The 21,190-nt window shown below is 38.5% G+C and overlaps 2 protein-coding genes across 2 annotated transcripts in view; both read left to right on the forward strand.

Annotated features, from left to right (window-relative positions):
* LOC115213522 (zinc finger protein 239-like) overlaps positions 1-445 on the forward strand; it is a 53,026-nt gene extending 52,581 nt beyond the window's left edge. The window contains exon 2 of the mRNA XM_036504091.1: positions 257-445. Within this exon, the coding sequence (XP_036359984.1) occupies positions 257-299 (43 nt within the window). The 3' untranslated portion in view covers positions 300-445. The remainder of the gene's footprint in view (positions 1-256) is intronic.
* Positions 446-526: 81 nt separating this feature from the next.
* LOC118763781 (zinc finger protein 271-like) overlaps positions 527-21,190 on the forward strand; it is a gene marked incomplete at its 5' end in the record, with an annotated part of 40,519 nt that continues 19,855 nt past the window's right edge. The window contains 5 exons of the mRNA XM_036503518.1: positions 527-941; positions 7,337-7,726; positions 19,377-19,544; positions 20,049-20,162; positions 20,499-20,616. Coding sequence (XP_036359411.1) covers positions 527-941; positions 7,337-7,726; positions 19,377-19,544; positions 20,049-20,162; positions 20,499-20,616 — 1,205 coding nt within the window. The remainder of the gene's footprint in view (positions 942-7,336; positions 7,727-19,376; positions 19,545-20,048; positions 20,163-20,498; positions 20,617-21,190) is intronic.

The raw sequence follows: 21,190 nt of genomic DNA on the forward strand, positions 1-21,190 counted from the left end.
CACTGTCTGGAATGTTTGGATAACTTTACAAACGAGTTGACAGTTTTCACCTGTTGATTTAGATATTAAGTAAGATCACAGATGAAAGAAAGATTAACATTAAATTATTATCTGAAAAAAGTGATGCAAATGAACACAAACATATTCATAGAAAGGAAAAAAACAATATCTTTGTGATATATATGACAAATTATCCTGTCATAATGAATAATTTAACTGAACCTAAAAACCCTGATACAGGAGAGAAACCATATTTCTGTGATGTCTGTGGAAAATCATTCTCTCAAAAAGTCACTTGACCCTTCACAAACATATTCAAACGGGAGAGAAACCATATCAGTGTGATATCTGTGGTAAATCATTTTCTGATAATAGCAATTTAACTCGACATAAATGTATTCATACAGGAGAGAAGCCATGTCATTGTAATATCTGTGGTAAATCATTCTCTCGAAGAAGTCACTTGACCATTCACAAACGTACACATACAGGAGAGAAACCATATCATTGTGATATCTGTGGTGAATCATTCTCTCGAAGAAGTCACTTGACTATCCATAAACGTATTCATACAGAAGAGAAACCTCATCATTGTGATATCTGTGGTGAATCATTCTCTCAAAAAAGTCACTTCTCTATTCACAAATGTATTCATACAGGAGAGAAGCCATATCGTTGTAATATTTGTGGTGAATCATTTTCTGATAATAGCACTTTAACTCGACATAAACATACACATACAGGAGAGAAGCCATATCATTGTAATATCTGTGGTAAATCATTCATTGAAAGTGGTAACTTGAATAAACACAAGCGCATTCATACAGGGGAGAAGCCACATCATTGTAATATCTGTGGTAAACCATTCACTGCAAAAAGTGACTTGACTAGACACAAGTGCATTCATATAAGAGAGAAGCCATATCATTGTGATATCTGTGGTAAATCCTTCTCTCGTAGTGACCACTTGTCTAAACATAAACGTATTCATACTGGGGAAAAGCCATATCATTGTGATATCTGTGGCAAATCATTTGCTGAAAATAGCCATTTAATTATTCACAAACTTATTCATACAGGAGAGAAGCCATATCATTGTGATATCTGTGGTAAATCATTCACTGCAAACAGTGACTTGACTAAGCACAAGCGTGTTCATACGAGAGAGAAACCGTATCATTGCAATACTTGTGGTAAATCATTCTCTGAAAGAGGTGTCCTAACTAATCACCAGTGCAGGATAGAAACCATATCATTGTGATATCTGTGGTAAATCATTCTCTGAAAGAGGTGTCCTAACTAAACACCAGTGCAGGGTAGAAACCATATCATTGTGATATTTGTGGTAAATTATTCTCATACAATGGTGACTTCACTAATTATAAGCATATTCACACTGGGGAAAAACAATATCACTGTGATATCTAGGGTAAATCATTCTCTCAAAAATGCCATTTATGTACATGTGAGTATTCACACAAAAGTGCAACCATTCAGTATTAATATTTATTACAACAATTATGACAATTTTTTTCTGCTGAAAGACAGGGCTATTTTTATCTCTTCAAATATGATGTTATCGACTTCAATTTCAATAATGTCAACATCAAATTCATGAATGTCATGTATATATATGGAAGTATATCAACAATGCCTTTGATTTCTGAAGATGATTGCTCTGGATTTTTGAGCGATTTGTTATGAGAGAATAAAGAAATAGGAATGATGAATAAAAGGTTACACTGAAGTTGATTTTGTCTATGTGTTTTCATCATTGCCGCTGTTATCATCATCATCCTTTAGTGAATTTTTTTTTTTACAGGCATGGGTGGCACAGTGTGACATGACCTGTCAAGCCATAATGCTGCACTAGGTTCCAATCTGATTTGCTTGGGTTTCTTTGGGTGTATTCTCCTAATGCTAACCAGTTCACAGTTTATGCTGTGTGCTTCAAATATATGTGTGCGTATATATAGATTAGTATAAAGGAGCTAATTTTAAATTCCCATATATAAAGTAAACTCTCAGGTGGGGTTGGTTGTATTTAACAGGAAAAAACTAACGAAATAAGGGAGTATGGAATTTTAAATACAGCTTAGATATTAATATGAAAGAAATCATCATCATTTACTGTTTGTTTTCCATGCTAGCATGGGTTGGATGATTCAACTGGGGTCTGGGAAGCCATGGAGGCTGCACCAGGCTCCAGTCTGATCTGGCAGTGTTTCTACCGCTGGATGCCCTTCCTAACGCCAACCACTCCGTTAGTGAAGTGGGTATTTTTTACGTGCTACCAGCACAGGGGGCTGGCAAACAGCTATGATCGGTTGGTGCTTTTACGTGTCACCGACACAGACGCCAGTGAGGCGGCGCTGGCATCTTCCACGTTCGGGTGGTGCTTTTTATGTGTCACCGGCACGGGTATCTTGAAAGAAATGTTTGAAAAAGATGTTCTGAGTGCAGTAGCTGCAGCTTGTCGGCTGGAAGGCCGTATATCGTGCACAATATGAGGGCTCAACAAGACGTGGTTTTCAGCCACGATATTCACCCCGATGTCACTGGAGAGAGTGTTCGTAGGTAGTGTGGAATTGCAACAAATGCTAATCCGTCAACCCTGCACACAAAACAGGAATGATTCGGGCGGAAGGAGACCGGAATAGTGTAGCCATTGACATCATGAACTATTGGGAAAAATGTATACCCCTCAATGGCCGATTGTGATCCAGAGCAGATGGCTATATGGAGAGATATCAGGGCGGAGAGTGCTGCTGAAATTGCCAGAAGACAATGGAAGTAGTCTTCTGGTACAACATACCGTCCAGGGTAAGGCAAACCGAAAAGTCTGCCTCAAAAAGAGCCATATTCTAGTGAAAAGGGAGACATCTCAGCATGGTGTCTGTACAGTTCGAAGATGAGGTGTGAGTGAAGACCCTGAATGCTTGTGTAGGGCGCTGCCCATAAATTTATAACAGACGGACTATAGACAGGAACGTCACAGCAGGCTACTTAGTGAGTTGCTCTGCAGAGAAGGGACTTCCGATCTTTTCGGTTTGACCGGCAGTGTTTTCTAGCGGTGTCATATGAAATTGTCACCCAAAATTATGACCCTAGTATCGATCTATTGCATTTCAATCTCGTTTAGGGTTAGGGGTGGGGGAAGGGTATCTTTTTTTCTTCACAAATGTAAATAAGCCCAATCTGTTTCTTAAACGAGGGACATATTCATACGGCACGGAATGTTTTCACCTCAATAGACATCATTGATTGGTTGAAATTGCAGAAATTGAAGAAAAAACAACAAATATCTTACAAACTATAGAATTTTCTCAATAAAGCCAAGAGAAAAAGATGTTTTATAAACACATTCTACCAGTATACAAAGTTTAAAAGTGTTTAGTTACGTGGAAATTATTTAAAAAAAACTGCCGGTCAAAGCGAAAAGATCGTAGAGTATACAAGAACAGTTTGTTAAAATAATCTGGTGAGAATTAAAAAAAAAACTTGAAGTTATTGACAGAATGGGACAAAGTAAAAAAAAACACCGGAATGAATCTAACAAGTCAGTAGCGCTCTCTAGTGGAGAATTAAGGTAATACAATCATCTACAACACCTCAACCTCGTGGCCAAAATAGCTAATTAGGGAGGTTAATTACCGATCACTGAGTCGCTGTTTATTTGTGAATACGGTAAGTTGACAAAGATTTACTTTAAGGCTGTAATAGTGTTGATAATACTACTAATAATAAGGTAAATAATAGAATTCTGTAAACTTCTCGATGTTACAGTAATTATTTTTCGAAGCGGAAACTAACAGCATTAGGAAAATATATTTGTTCGTCTCAATTAATAATTTCCAAACTGAAATGTTGATTTGTTGTTTATAAAATACTATGGCAGACTGTTACATCTATATATATAAAACTGTAGTTGTGTGAGTGTCTGTCTCCTACGAGTTAGATTCCTAACTCCTCCCACATTTTGCGGTGCAGTTTAACCAAATTCGGGTATCTTATAGTCGTGATTAATATCGAGCCCGTCTGGATATTAGCACGCGTCTACGATGAGTCTACGATTTTTAAAATAATTTAACATCATTTTTTATTCCATTTGAATGCATAATTTTTCGTGTGTCGATGGCGGCGGAGTTGGCGTCCACGCTCAAACACCTGCACCTGTGTTTGCTTCTCCCTCTTCTTCCCTCCCTCGTGAAGCTGTGGGGAAGGGAGTTTAAGGAAATCAACGTCGTAATGCGTTGTCAAGGAGACCAGCGTTCTTTTAGAACAACGACTTCATGGCTTGAAGACAACAAAACAGAAATGGCTAAGAAAGCCCGAATTGGCATCTATAAAGGAAGTAACTCTCTAAAAATGCTTATATAGTTATTTCCCTTACAAACCCGAGCAACGCCGGGCGATACTGCTAGTGTGATATAAAGGAAATTAGTTGGTAAAAGTGAATGTAATGTGGCATAATTAATTAGTAATTTTGGGTGACAATTTCATATGACACCGCTAGAAAAAAACTGCCGTTCAAACCAAAAAGATCCCCCAAAACTTACTGTCGAGATCGATTCTGTCTTTCATTTTTTTCAGGGTGAGTAAAAAATAATAATAATCTTCGGCACTTTAGGCACAAGTCCTGGAACTTGGCGGAAGAGGGTAAGTCGATTCCATGGACCCCAGTACTGTTCTTATTTTATCGATCTCGAAAGGCAAAGTCGACCTCGGCGGACTTTGAAGTGTTAGAGTGAAGATGGACGAAATGTTGTTAAGCATTTTGTCCGGTATGCTAATGATTATGCCAGTACGTAACTGAATTAAATGAATCCTTCGAAGTAATTATTGGATTGGTATGAAAGTAATTTCGATGTTTAGCATGAAATAAAAGTTGTTTTGTTTTTTTCATACTAAGGATGAACTTTAATCAGTTATATTTTCCATTTTATTCGATGACTTTTGGCCATCTTTCTGGCAACTTCATGATTCTGCACGTATAGAACTTCTGGTCCTTATCAGCCAAAAAAGTGAAGGAAGGGCGATTTCAGGTCATCATCATCATTGAAAGTTTTACCAGTAAAAGAATTTTGCAAAGTAAGCTAAAAGTAACAGCTATCAATATCAGAAGGAAAATAATCATAACATTGACAAAAGTGATTCCAAAAAATCTATTTGTGTAAAGCAAAATTACTTTCTTGCCAACCCAAAATATAGGAGTAGTGAAAACGCTTTGGGAAAATATGCTTCCTTTTCTTATGTTTTAAAAATACCCTGTGGTAATTTAATCAACATTAAATTCTTATTTACACGAGTAATACGCAAATTCTTTTCACTTAAATGTTTTTGTCTGTGTTTAATTTCGATTTGCATATGTTCGTCAATTCGCTACGATCTCTTTAAAGTGAACAAAATCAAAAATTTGAATGTGGTGGGGGGAGTCAGGGCGGGTGGAAAAAAAAATTTTTTATAATCGCCAACATCTCTCTTCTTTCACTCATTTGACTGTAGCCATGCTGGAGCACTGCCTTTAGTTGAGCAAATCGACCTCAGGACTTATTCTTTGGAAGCCTAGTACTTATTGTATCAGACTCTTTTGCTGAACCGCTAAGTTACGGGGGACATAAACACACCAACATCGATTGTCAAGCGATGGTGAGGGGACAACACAGACACAGAAACATATACACACACATACATATATATATTGTACGAGCTTCTTTCACTCACAAGGCTTTGGTCAGCCCGAGGCTATAGTAGAAGACACTTGCCCAAGGTGCTGCGCAGTGGGAATCAACCCAGAACCATGTGGTTGGTAAGCAAGCTACTTACCACACAGCCACTCCTACAACAGGAATTCAAAAAATGCATTTTTCAAGGAGAGGTGTGAAACTGCATTAACCCCAATTAGTCGAATTACATGAACCCCAGTGTTTCACTGGTACTTAATTTATTGACCTCGGCGGAATTTGAACTCAGAACATAATGATAGGCGAAATACCACTCAGCATTACATGCAGCGTGCTAATGACTCTGCCAGTAAATAACGGAATTATGTGAACCCTTCGAAGTTACTGCAATTTCTGAAAATGCATAGAAAGATTGAGAAAATATGGTCCCTTGTCTTAGATATATCAAACATGAATTTTTCTGAAAGGTATGAGGAAGGTAGGTGTAGGGCCGACCTAAGCCTTGTGAGTGGATTTCGTAGACGGAAACTGAAAGAAGCCCTTGTATATGTGTGTGTGTGTGTGTGTATGTTTTTGTGTCTGTGTTTGTCTCCCCAACATCGCTTGACAACCGATACTGGTGTGTTTACGTCCCTGTAACTTAGCAGTTCGGCAAAAGCGACCGATAGAATAAGTACTAGGCTTCCAAACAATAAGTCCTCAGTCGATTTACTTGACTGAAAGGCGGTGCTCCAGCATGGCCACAGTCAAATGACTGAAACAAGTAAAAGTTGTGTAGGTATGCCAGTCTTTCAACGCTTCAATGAGCTCCGACCCTTGCGAACATTGACATTAAACGGATGACAGTATTGATGTATCATTTGCAATGTTGAAGTATTATGTCACTTAACTATTCTCTTTATCTTACTGTTTCTTTTCCTCTTTCAGAATATCACATCATGTTGACATAAAAGAAATCTTGTCGTTCAGATGTGCCTTTTGATATTTTTATGGACTTTCACCAACTAAAGGAAGACAATATATTTATAAGGAGCCTTCATTAATACATCAACCTTTTCATATTGATATAATCTATGACAAACAACAGCAAAATATTTTTCTTGTCTTCACTGTCTGGAATGTAGAGGAGGTGATTGCTTTACAAGTTTGGATAACTTTACGAAGGACCTGACAGTTTTCACCAGCTAATTTAGATATTAAGTAAGATCACAGATGAAAGAAGCATAGCATTAAATTATTCCCTGAAAATACTAACTGAACTGAACACAAACATATTCATAGAAAAGAAAAAAACAATATTATTGTGATATATATGTCAAATTATTCTCCCATAATGAATAATTTATCTAAATCTAAAAACACTGGTACAAGAGAGAAACCATATTCCTGTGATGTCTGTGGAAAATCAATCTCTCGAAAAAGTAACTTGATTAAACACAGACGTATTCATACGGGTGAGAAGCCATATCGTTGTGATATCTGTGGAAAATCATTTTCTCGGAGAAGTCACTTGTCTGTTCACAAACATACACATACAGGAGAAAAACCATATCCCTGCGATTTATGTGATAAATCATTTTCTCAAATTACTGCTTTAACTATACACAAACGTATTCATACAGGAGAAAAGCCATATCCCTGCGATTTATGTGATAAATCATTTTCTCAAATTAATGCTTTAACTAGACACAAACGTGTTCATACAGGTGAGAAGCCATATCATTGTGATATCTGTGGTAAATCATTTGCTGCAAACGCTAGCTTGACGATTCACAAGCGTGTTCATACTGGGGAAAAACCGTATCACTGTGATATCTGTGGTAAATCATTTTCTGATAATAGCACTTTAACTAAACACAAAACTACACATACAGGAGAGAAACCATATGGTTGTGATATCTGTGGTAAATCATTCTCTAGAAATAGTGACTTAACTAGTCACAAAGGTATACATACGGGAAAGATGCCATATCATTGTAATACTTGTGGGAAATCATTTTCTAAAAATAGCACTTTAACTAGTCACAAACGTATTCACACAGGTGAGAAATCATATCGCTGTGATATCTGTGGTAAATTGTTTTATGGAAATAGTGATTTAACTAGACACAAGCGTATTCATACAGGTGAGAGGCCATATCGATGTATTATCTGCGGTAAATCATTTCCTGTAAATAGTGTCTTGACTAGCCACAGACGTATTCATACTGGGGAAAAACCATATCCTTGTGATATCTGTGGCAAATCATTTTCTGAAAGTAGCAGTGTAACTAGTCACAAGCGTATTCATACAGGAGAGAAGCCATATTATTGTAATATCTGTGGTAAATCATTCACTGCAAACAGTGACTTGACTAAACACAAGCACGTTCATTCTGGAGAGAAGCCACATCGCTGTGATATCTGTGGTGAGTCATTTTCTAATGCCAGTTACATGAAAAGGCACCAACGTATTCATAGAGCTGAGAAGCCATATCACTGTGATACATGTGGCAAATCATTCTCTAAATGTAGTGTCTTAACTAAACACCAGCGTGTTCATACAGGAGAGAAACCATATCATTGTGATACCTGTGGTAATTCATTCTCTAGAAATAGTGAATTGACTGAACATAAACGTATTCATACTGGGGAAAAACCATATCACTGTGATATCTGTGGTAAAACATTCTCTCAAAGTAATGGCTTAACTAAACACAAGCACGTTCACACTGGAGAGAAACCATATCATTGTGATATCTGTGGTAAATCTTTCTCTCGTAGTGACACCTTGTCTAAACATAAACGTATTCATACTGGAGAGAAGCCATATCACTGTGACATTTGTGGTAAATCATTTTCTAACAATTTTACTTTAACTTGTCACAAGCGTATTCATACGGGTGAGAAGCCATATCAGTGTGCTATTTGTGGTAAATCATTTTCTGAAAATAGCACTTTAACTTGTCACAAGCATATTCATACAGGTGAGAAGCCATATCAGTGTGACATTTGTGGTAAATCATTTTCTAAAAATAGCACTTTAACTAGTCACAAACGTATTCATACGGGTGAGAAGCCATACCATTGTAATATCTGTGGTAAATCATTTTCTGAAAATAGCACTTTAACTTGTCACAAGCATATTCATACAGGTGAGAAGCCATATCAGTGTGACATTTGTGGTAAATCATTTTCTGAAAATAGCTCTTTAACTACTCACAAATATACTCATACTGGGGAGAAGCCATATCATTGTGACATCTGTGGTAAATCATTCTCTTGTAGTAGCCACTTGACTAAACACAAACGCATTCATACAGGGGAGAAATTATATCCTTGAGATATCTGTGGTTAATCATTCTCTTTTAATACTCACTTGACTAATCATAAACTTCTTCATACTGGGGGAAAAACCACATCACTGTGATATCTGTGGTGAATAATTCTTTCACAATGGCCACTTCAGTACACATGTGCGTATTCACACACAACTGTAACTGTACCAGTATTGAAAAATAACTTCTGTTTTTCTCTGCTAAAAGTTGATAACATCAAATTCTTGAATATGAACCTGAATGCTGTGTATATATAGAAATATATCAACACAACAATGCCTTTGTTTTCTGAAGATGGTCATGCCGGATTATTGAGGAATTTGTTATGAGAGAATAAAGAAACGGGAATATTGAATAAAAACTGAATTAAACTGAAATTGGTTTTGTCTATGTACTTTCATCATTGTCGTCATTTTCAACATCATCATCCTTCAGCAATAATTTTTCTTTATATGCTGGCATGGGTGGGACAGTGTGACATGAGCTGGCAAACCATAATGCTGCACTAGCTTCCAGTCTGATTTGTTTGGGTTTCTTTGGATGTATTCTCCTAATGCTAACCAGTTTACAGTTTATGCTGTGTGCTTTATATATGTGTGTGTGTATGCATATACATACATACATATATATATCCTTTCAAAATTTCTCCCAGGCATTGCCCATTACAATTTGTCTTCGCCTAACGGTCCCTAATGTTTGTCTTTGTAGATTGTTTACTCTGTTGCTGTTTGTTCATTCGAAGACCTAAATCTCCACAAATTTTATATTTTCAAAATTTCTGGATGCTGCCATCTTATGAAGTTCTCCTTTCTCTTTGTTGACAGTATGAAATAGGGAGTAAGAAATAGCCTACAACTGAGGAGGTGTTAGACGTCTTTTGGTACTTTGTCTTGTACTCATCTCTCGTTACGTGTTTATGTATTTTTCACTTATTGGTGATGTCCTCTACTTAACGTATCTTTTCTGAATTTTTATTCGTAGTCGAATGTCACGCAGTCTTGTCCACAGGTGGCAAACGGCAGAATCATTAGCACACAGTGAAATGCTTAGCAGAATTTTGCTCATAGCTTCATTCTGAGTTTAATTTCCACCAAGATTGACTTTGCCTTTCATCCTTTTGTGATTGATTAAGTACCAGTTACGCACTGGGGTTGATGTAATTGACTTAATCCCTTTGTCCTTATTTGTCCCCTCTGTTTAGCCCCCTGTGGGCAATAAAGAAATATCATCATCATCATCATCATCATCATTTAGCGTCCGCTTTCCATGCTAGCATGGGTTGGACGGGTCAACCGGGGTCTGTGAAGCTGGAAGGCTTCGTCAGGCCCAGTCAGATCTGGCAGTGTTTCTACGGGTGGATGCCCTTCCTAACGCCAACCACTCCGCGAGTGTAGTGGGTGTTTTTTACGTGCCACCTGCACAGGTGCCAGACAGAGCTGGCGAACGGCCACGAACGGATGGTGCTTTTACGTGTCACTGGCACGGGGCCAGGCGATGCTGGCAACGGACACGTACGGATGGTGCTTTTACGTGCCACCGACACGGGGCCAGACAGAGCTGGCAAACGGCCACGAACGGACGGTGCTTTTACGTGTCACCGGCACGGGGGCCAGCCGAGGCTGGCAACAGACGCGAATGGATGGTGCTTTTACGTGCCACCGACACGGTTGCCAGACAGAGCTGGCAAACGGCCACGAACGGACGGTGCTTTTACGTGTCACCGGCATGGGGCCAGGCGAGGCTGGCAACGAACACGAACGGATGGTGCTTTTACGTGCCACCGACACGGGGGCCAGGCAGAGCTGGCGAACGGCCACGAGCGAATGGTGCTTTTACGTATCACCAGCACGGGTGCCAGACGAGGCTGACAGCGGACACGAACGGATGGGTCACTTAACCCCTGCTTTCTGATATATGATTTGATTTTGATTGTTCTCACTGGTCTTGCCGGGTCTTCTCACGCACAGCATACTTCCATAGGTCTCGGTCTCTGGTCATTTCCTTGGTGAGACCTAGAGTTCGAAGGTCGTGCTTCACCACCTCGACCCAGGTTTTCCTGGGTCTACCTCTTCCACAGGTCCCCTCAACTGCCAGGGTGTGGCACTTTTTCACACACCTATCTTCAACCATTCTCACCACATGACCATACCAGCGCAATCGTCTCTCTTGCACACAACATCTGATTCCTCTTAGGTCTAACTTTTCTCTCAAGGTACTTACACTCTGTCGACTATGAACACTGACATTACACATCCAACGGAGCATACTAGCTTCATTTCTCGCGAGCTTACGCATGTCCTCAGCAGTCACGGCCCATGTTTCACTGCCATGTAGCATGGCTGTTCGTACACATGCATCATACAGTCTGCCTTTTACTCTGAGCGAGAGGCCTTTAGTCACCAACAGAGGTAAGAGCTCCCTAAACTTTGCCCAGGCTATTCTTACTCTAGCCGTTACACTTTCAGCACACCCACCCCCACAACTGACTTGGTCACCAAGATAACGGAAGCTATCAACCACTTCTAGTTTTTTCCCCTGGAAAGTGACGGAAGTTGTTTTCTGCAGATTTTCAGAGGTTAATGCTCCCGAGCATCTGCCACATACAAAAACCATCTTCCTAGTTAGCCTTCCTATGACATTGCTGCACCTCTTATGTGTCCATAGCTTACACTTGGTGCATCTTATAGAGTTTCTACCTACACCTTTTCTAGAGATCGAGCAGGGCCATCGACCTGAAGGCGTTTGTGATTTGTCTACCTTCCTACTTATTAGGACTTTGGTTTTAGCTAGGTTGACTCTAAGGCCCTTCGATTCTAAACCATGCTTCCACACCTGAAACTTCTCCAGTTCTGATAATGACTCAGCAATTAGAGCAAGGTCATCAGCATAGAGGAGCTCCCAGGGGCATCCTGTCTTGAATTCCTCCGTTATTGCCTGGAGGACTATGATAAATAGGAGGGGGCTGAGGACTGAGCCTTGGTGGACCCCTACCTCTACCCGGAATTCTTCACTGTACTCATTGCCAACCCTCACCTTGCTAGCAGCGTCCCTGTACATGGCTTGCACAGCTCTCACTAACCATTCATCTATTCCTAGTTTCCTCATTGACCACCATATGAGGGATCGGGGGACCCTGTCGAAGGCTTTCTCCATGTCAACAAAAGCCAGGTACAGGGGCTTATCTTTGGCTAGGTATTTCTCCTGCAGCTGCCTTACCAGGAATATAGCATCAGTGGTACTTTTCCCTGGCACGAAACCAAACTGCATCTCATCTAAACTAACTCTCTCTCTAATTAGTTGGCTTATGACCCTCTCTGTAACCTTCATCACCTGATCCAACAGCTTGATACCTCTGTAATTATTTGTATCTAGGGCATCACCTTTACCTTTGTAGCAGTTGACTATTATGCTGCTACACCAGTCATTGGGTATGACTCCTTCATGTATCACCTGATTAACTATACAGGTGACTAGGCTATAGCCGACACTACCAGATATTTTGAGCATCTCTGCAGTGATACCTGATGGGCCTGGGGCTTTCCCTGTCTTCATGCTTCTAATTGCCTTAGCTACTAAGGAACTATCAACCCTGATAGCTGGTCCCTCTGTTGGGTCAACGTTCGGCAGACTCTCTTTATCCCATTCATTTTCTTTATTCAGCAACCTTTCATAGTGGCGTCTCCAAGCCTCTCTCTTTGCATCCTCGTTTAGCGCATGTGAACCATCTTCCATGCGAACACACTTCTCTCCCACCACATCACAATTCTCTCTCACACACTGTCTTGCAACGCGAAACACCTCCAGTCTTTGGTCCTCACGGCGCAGAACATTGGCAAATTTTTTCTTATCTGCTTCCCCTCTGGCTAGATAGACCTGTCTCCTAGCTTCCCTTTTAGCAGTCTGATACAATTCCCTGCTACCACCATTCTTCCAGTGCTTCCAAGTCTGTCTCTTTTCTCTAATAGCCCTGTCTACGACACTGTTCCACCACCACGTTACCTTGGGACGAGAGGGGACTTTGCACCAGCCACAGATTTGGTCAGTGGCTCTCAGCAGGTTGTCCCTTAGAAACGTCCAGTTGTCCTCTATCCCATGTGATACTCTATCCCCTTCTACTTCGTCAAAGGCTTCAAGTAACATGTCTCTAAATCTCTGTCCATTCACAGGATCCTTAAGCTTCCAGATCCTTCTTCTCCATGTTGGTCGTTTTCTGGTTGTCCTCCTACTCCTGATCCTAAAGTCACTAACTACCAGTCTATGTTGTGGGGTACATTCTTCGACTGGGAAGGTTTTGGCATTTATAAGTAGCCATCTCTCCCTTTGCCTGGCAAGGATGTAGTCAATTTGGCTGGTATGTTGGCCCGATCGGTAGGTGACTAGGTGGCTGGTAGGTTTCCTGAAGTTAGTGTTGCAAATCATAAGATTATTTGCATCGCAGAACTCCAGCAGCCTGGTTCCCTCCTCGTTGCGGGAACCAGAGCCATAGCCTCCATGCACGCCATGGAAGCCCCCAGCATGTCGTCCAACGTGACCATTGAAGTCACCAGCCACAAAGAGAAGGTCTCTGTTGTTTGTCAACGAGGTAGTCTGCAGTAGAGTGTCATAGAATCGGTCTTTCTGTCCATCAGGTAGCCCCGACTGAGGAGCATAGGCTGATATAATGGTTGCTAAACTATGATGAAGCGCTAATCTAATCTTAAGTATTCTGTTGCATACTCTGATTACCTCAATTACTTTATCTACTTTATCTATATCTATATAAATATATATTTATATATATATATAAGAATTTTTTGCGTAATAAGATAAAAAACCAAGGCTGTATAGATAGTAGAGCATTTATAGACAGGTCTTACATCTGTTTCTAGGATATTAATAACATCCCTTCATCGTAGATGGTGTGAAAGGAAAAATTAATGAATATCCTAGAAACATCTGTAAGACCTTCTATCTATAAATGCCCTAATATCTATACAGCCTTGGTTTTTTATCTTATTACGCAAAAAATTCTTATATACACACGCTGAGATAGAACCAAAGTTGAACCCTTTATTCGCAATATTACCGAATCTGGAACTTATCTATGGTCTGTCTATAGCACTTATTCAGTATTACCTAACACCTTTGGGTCTCAATGACACTATTATCTCTCTATATGTGTATATCTATCTATCTATATATATATATATATATATAAGAATTTTTTGCGTAATAAGATAAAAAACCAAGGCTGTATAGATAGTAGAGCATTTATAGACAGGTCTTACATCTGTTTCTAGGATATTAATAACATCCCTTCATCGTAGATGGTGTGAAAGGAAAATTAATGAATATCCTAGAAACATCTGTAAGACCTTCTATCTATAAATGCCCTAATATCTATACAGCCTTGGTTTTTTATCTTATTACGCAAAAAATTCTTATATACACACGCTGAGATAGAACCAAAGTTGAACCCTTTATTCGCAATATTACCGAATCTGGAACTTATCTATGGTCTGTCTATAGCACTTATTCAGTATTACCTAACACCTTTGGGTCTCAATGACACTATTATCTCTCTATATGTGTATATCTATCTATCTATATATATATATATATAAATTATAAGATGACAAAGAAAACTCTTCAACACATCTCATGGCCAGTCAGTACAAACAGTTCCACTGGTACTAAAATTCGTCTGATGGGTGAAAATTTATTTGACCACCAGACGATCTTCACCAGTGACAACGGAAAATAGGAAAAATTATAAAATAGATAACGTGACAATTACCATGGAACCAAATAATGAAGATATTTATGATGTTTGTGGTGGGGGAGTTGTGTGGTCTGCAGTAGTGTAGCATAAATCACCTCCCAGCAAACATCATGACCTAGGAGTGTGCAGGCAAGGGTAAAGAGAAACAAAAAGAATGTGAATTATATTGTATGTATGTGTATGTATATATGTATATAAAGGACAATGGGTAAAGGCACCCTTAGGTCACGAATGACCATGGGATTGCATGGAGAAATTTTTCCTAAGTAGATGTCCAGGTAAGATTCTACATATTTATGGACATATGTACATAGGCTAATTCACCCATAATACACCAACAAAACAATCACTTATATGTTTCCGTGTGTGTGTGTGTGTATATATATATATATATATATATATCTAAAGGACAATAGCCATGAATGACCATGGGATTGCATCAAGAAACTTCTTAGAGACAGATGTCCAGCTAAGGTTCTTTTTTGGGAAGCCCAGCAGTCACCCACGCATACGAAGAAATATAACTCTTAACTTATCCCCCGCTCGATTCGTTTCATCATGTCTTTCCCCGTGACCACAAACCCGATTGCTCTATTCAGTCACCATATTTTATTCCATAAGAACTGTCGCTGAAGAGCGCACGGTTACATTTTCAGACGAAGCTGCAGTGTACAGAAGGTGTGGGTAGCCTTGTTCTGCTGCACTCAGAAGGCAGTGGACAAAGAGGACCAAGAGAAAGTCAAAAACTTGAAGAGATTCTGAAGGTTACGTACACGGACGGGTCGCCCACGTGGAAAGTAAGCCCGAGAGTCTCAGAGCAGCACGGTTCATGGACAAATACTTTAGATATCGCCTTCCGTACATGCTTAGGGAATGCACAGATTCAAAGCAAATGGTGGTGTATTAACGATGTGGCCAACCTGGGCACATAGCGAAGTATTGCATGCAGGGAAATGAGGGGAGGGAAATTATTGCGCCAATTATTTCCCCGTAAAACCCCGGTACTACTTAAGAAGAGCGGTCCCGGTGCGCGCACACGCGCATCGGAGCTAGCTAGTCGTGACTAGTCGATCCTACAACGACTATCTAGCGTAGTATAAAAACACAAAATAATTTTTTTACACAAATAAATAATTTTTTGGCGTAACTTCGGTATAAATACTAGAAATACCGGATACATTTCAAGAAAGTGTTTTTTTTATATATATGGGTGGTTAGGGTTAGTGATGGGAGAAAAGGGTTCCTGTTATATTCAGAAATGTAAACAAAACACTTCCGGTACTTATACCGAAGGATCGCCTAATTGTTTTTAAACAAAGTAAACAAAACACAAAGGATCGACTAGTCATGACTATCAAGTGCAGATGCACGAGTACGGGAGTGCGCGCACCGAGACCACTCTTCTTAAGTAGTACCGAGGAGCAGTTATCGTGAAATCCGGGTGGAGTAAAGGGGAAGGAAAATGACCGGAAAGGAGAGGAAGTGAACTCAGGAATCAACAGAAAGGGCCACGAAAATGACGTCACGTCAGGAAGAGACAGGTTAAAGACGTCATCTTCCATCCAGGATCAGCAACGCGGTTAATTCGTGTGCTGGAAACGTTTGCAGAGTAGAATATGAGTCGATTTTGTTAAAATAATCTGGAGAAAATTTGAAAAAATGTTGAGGGAAGTTGTTGATAGAAAAGAACAAAGGAAAACCCTGGAACGAACCGCCATCTATTGGGGAATTAAAGAAAGACAATCATATCAAGGGAAATAACTTCTACAACACCTCAACCTCGGTTCTTTTCAATTATTAATTAAGGTGCTTAATTACTGATCACTGACTCGCAGTTTATATCCGAATACGGTAAGTTGACAAAGATTTACTTTAAGGCGGTAATAGTGATAATACTACTACTAATAATAATGTAAATAATAGAATTATGTGAACCTCTCGATGTCACAGTAATTATTTTTCGAAGCGAAAACGTAACAACAGGAAAATATATTTCTTCGACTTAAATAATAACTTTGAAACTGAAATGTTGATTTGTTCATTATGAAATACTATGACCGACTGTTACATGTGATAGAACTGAAATTAATTGGTATAATGAGAATAAAACAGCGTAATTAATTAGTAAAATGTGAGGAGTCCACACTAATACATGTTATGTTGTTTATGAGGCATTGATAAAAAGGTAAGTTGATAAAGATTTACTGTAATGTTATATTAATAATCGTAATGATGATGATGATTTCAAAACTGGCCCAGGGTCAGCAATCTTTAATACGAGCGATAAGTCGATCGCATGGGTCCCGGTTTTTTTCCGAAAGAGATGAAAGACAAAGTCGATCTCATCCGTATTTGAACTCAGGACTTTCCACCAAGGTTGGCTTTGTATTTCATTCCATTCCGTGTGAAGAAAATAATAATTATGATGATGATAATAGTAACTTTTTGATAATTAAAACAATAACCTTTCGTGCTTTTGACCTGAAAATTGGCGGGAGGGCATAAGTGAATTACATAGACCCTAGTACTTGATTGCTTGTAATTTTTTCTACCTGGAAATGATGAAAGGCGACCTTGATGTGATTTGAACTTTGAGAGTAATGATGCGATCTTTACACTTTGACCGGCAGATTTTAAAAATAATTTCTATGTAACTATAAAATTTTAAACTTCGTGTACTGGTAGAATGTGTTTATAAATCATCTTTTTCTCTTGGCTTTCTTGAGAAAATTCCGTAGTTTGTAACATACTTGTTGTTTAAGTTTTTGCATTTCGGCAATTTCAACCAATTAATGACGTCTATTGAGGTGAAAACGATTTCTGCCGTAACAGTTTCTGGCGGCGTTATATGAAAATGTTCCTGTTACATATTATACATTCGTTTAAGAAACAGATTGGGTTTATTTACATTTCTGAAGAAAAAAAGATGCCCTTCCCTCCAACCCCAACCCTAAAACAGATTGAAATGCAATAGATCGATACTAGGGTCATAATTATGGGTGGACACTGAAAAGGGAACGGTTTTGTTATCCAGCTCTGTTTACGAGTGACCCCTCAGTTTATGGCACAGGGTATCTTTTTTCTCATAAAAAACGGACATTTTCGTATGACGCCGCCATTAAATGTTACGGCAGAAATCGTTTTCACCTTTGATTGGTTGAAATTGCCAAAATGCAAGAAATTAAACAACAAATATGTTTCAAACTACAGAATTTTCTCAAGAAAGCTAAGAGAAAAAGATGTTTTATGTAACACATTCTACCAGTTTACGAAGTTTAAAATTTTTTAGTCACGTAGAAATTATTTTAAAATCTGCCAGTCAAAGCGAAAAGAGCCTAATGATATGTAGGGGACTGCCCATGGGCTCATCATAGACAACATGAAGGCAGGGACCTTCACTGCTGGCTAGCTAGTGAGCTGGTTCAGAAAAGGGAATTCCGGTCGGGTAACATGAAGTCTTAAATCAAACATTTTTCTGAAAGGTAGAGGTGAAGTGTGTAGTAAACTTCTGTGGGTATACCAATGTTTCAACGCCTCAATGAACTCTGACCCCTGTAAACATTGACATTAAATGGCTGACAGTGTTCATGTTGTAAAATTTGCAATGTTGAATTATTATGTCACTTAACTATTCTCTTTATCTTACTGTTTCTTTTCCTCTTTCAGAATATCACATCATGTTGACATAAAAGAAATCTTGTCGTTCAGATGTGCCTTTTGATATTTTTATGGACTTTCACCAACTAAAGGAAGACAATATATTTATAAGGAGCATTCATCAATACATCAACCTTTTTATATTGATATAATCTATGACAAACAACAGCAAAATATTTTTCTTGTCTTCACTGTCTGGAATGTAGAGGAGGTGATTGCTTTACAAGTTTGGATAACTTTACGAAGGACCTGACAGTTTTCAGCTGCTAATTTAGATATTAAGTAAGATCACAGATGAAAGAAGCATAGCATTAAATTATTCCCTGAAAATACTAACTGAACTGAACACAAACATATTCATAGAAAAGAAAAAAAACAATATTATTGTGATATTTATGTCAAATTATTCTCCCATAATGAATAATTTATCTAAATCTAAAAACACTGGTACAAGAGAGAAACCATATTCCTGTGATGTCTGTGGAAAATCATTCTCTCGAAGAGGTAACTTGACCGTTCACAGACATATTCATACGGGTGAGAAGCCATATCATTGTGATGTCTGTGGAAAATCATTTTCTCGGAGAAGTCACTTGTCTGTTCACAAACATACACATACAGGAGAGAAGCCATATCAGTGCAATACGTGTGGTAAATCATTCTCTTGTAATAATCATTTAACTACTCATAGACGTATTCATACTGGTGAAAAACCATATCCCTGCGATTTATGTGATAAATCATTTTCTCAAATTAATGCTTTAACTAGACACAAACGTGTTCATACAGGTGAGAAGCCATATCATTGTGATATCTGTGGTAAATCATTTGCTGCAAACGGTAACTTGATGATTCACAAGCGTGTTCATACTGGGGAAAAACCATACCACTGTGATATCTGTGGTAAATCATTTTCTGATAATAGCACTTTAACTAAACACAAAACTACACATACAGGAGAGAAACCATATGGTTGTGATATCTGTGGTAAATCATTCTCTAGAAATAGTGACTTAACTAGTCACAAAGGTATACATACGGGAGAGATGCCATATCATTGTAATACTTGTGGGAAATCATTTTCTAAAAATAGCACTTTAACTAGTCACAAACGTATTCACACAGGTGAGAAACCATATCGCTGTGATATCTGTGGTAAATCATTTTCTGAAAATAGCACTTTAACTAGACATGAACGTATTCATACAGGTGAGAAGCCATATCAATGTATTATCTGCGGTAAATCATTTTCTGAAAATAGTCTCTTGACTAGACACAGACGTATTCATACTGGGGAAAAACCATATCCTTGTGATATCTGTGGCAAATCATTTTCCGTAAGTAGCAGTGTAACTAGTCACAAGCGTATTCATACAGGAGAGAAGCCATATTATTGTAATATCTGTGGTAAATCATTCACTGCAAACAGTGACTTGACTAAACACAAGCACGTTCATACTGGAGAGAAGCCATATCACTGTGATATCTGTGGTGGGTCATTTTCTAATTCCAGTTACATGAAAAGGCACAAACGTATTCATAGAACTGAGAAGCCATATCACTGTGATACATGTGGCAAATCATTCTCTAAATGTAGTGTCTTAACAAAACACCAGCGTGTTCATACAGGAGAGAAACCATATCATTGTGATACCTGTGGTAAATCATTCTCTAGAAATAGTGAATTGACTAAACATAAACGTATTCATACTGGGGAAAAACCATATCACTGTGATATCTGTGGTAAAACATTCTCTCAAAGTAATGGCTTAACTAAACACAAGCGTGTTCACACTGGAGAGAAACCATATCATTGTGATACCTGTGGTAAATCCTTCTCTTGTAGTAGTCTATTGACTAATCATAAACGTATTCATACTGGAGAGAAGCCATATCACTGTGACATTTGTGGTAAATCATTTTCTAAAAATAGCACTTTAGCTAGTCACAAACGTATTCATACGGGTGAGAAGCCATACCATTGTAATATCTGTGGTAAATCATTTTCTGAAAATAGCACTTTAACTTGTCACAAGCGTATTCATACAGGTGAGAAGCCATATCAGTGTGACATTTGTGGTAAATCATTTTCTGAAAATAGCACTTTAACTAGTCACAAATATACTCATGCAGGGAAGAAGCCATATCATTGTGACATCTGTGGTAAATCATTCTCTTGTAGTAGCCACTTGACTAAACACAAACGCATTCATACAGGGGAGAAATTATATCCATGAGATATCTGTGGTTAATCATTCTCTTTTAATACTCACTTGACTAATCATAAACTTCTTCATACTGGGGGAAAAACCACATCACTGTGATATCTGTGGTGAATAATTCTTTCAAAATGGCCACTTCAGTACACATGTGAGTATTCACACACAACTGTAACTGTACCAGTATTGAAATTTATTACAATACGACAACAATAATTTCTATTTTTCTTTGCTAAACGGCGTTTTTTTTTGTATCTCTTCAAATTTGATGTTATCAACTTTAAGTTCTTGAATATGAACCTGAATGCCGTGTATATATGGAAATATATCAACACAACAATGCCTTTGAGGTGTCTTAACTAGACATCATCGTATTCATACAGGGGAGAAGCCATATCATTGCGATATCTGTGGTAAATCATTCTCAAAACAATCCCACTTCAGTACACTGTATAAGTATTAAAATTTGTTACATGCCTAAAATTACTTCTAGTTTTTCTGTGAAGAGACAGGGATTTTTTTTATCTCTTCAAATTTCATGGTATCAGCTTC

The sequence above is a fragment of the Octopus sinensis genome, linkage group LG6, assembly GCF_006345805.1.
Source record: "Octopus sinensis linkage group LG6, ASM634580v1, whole genome shotgun sequence".
Taxonomy (NCBI): domain Eukaryota; kingdom Metazoa; phylum Mollusca; class Cephalopoda; order Octopoda; family Octopodidae; genus Octopus; species Octopus sinensis.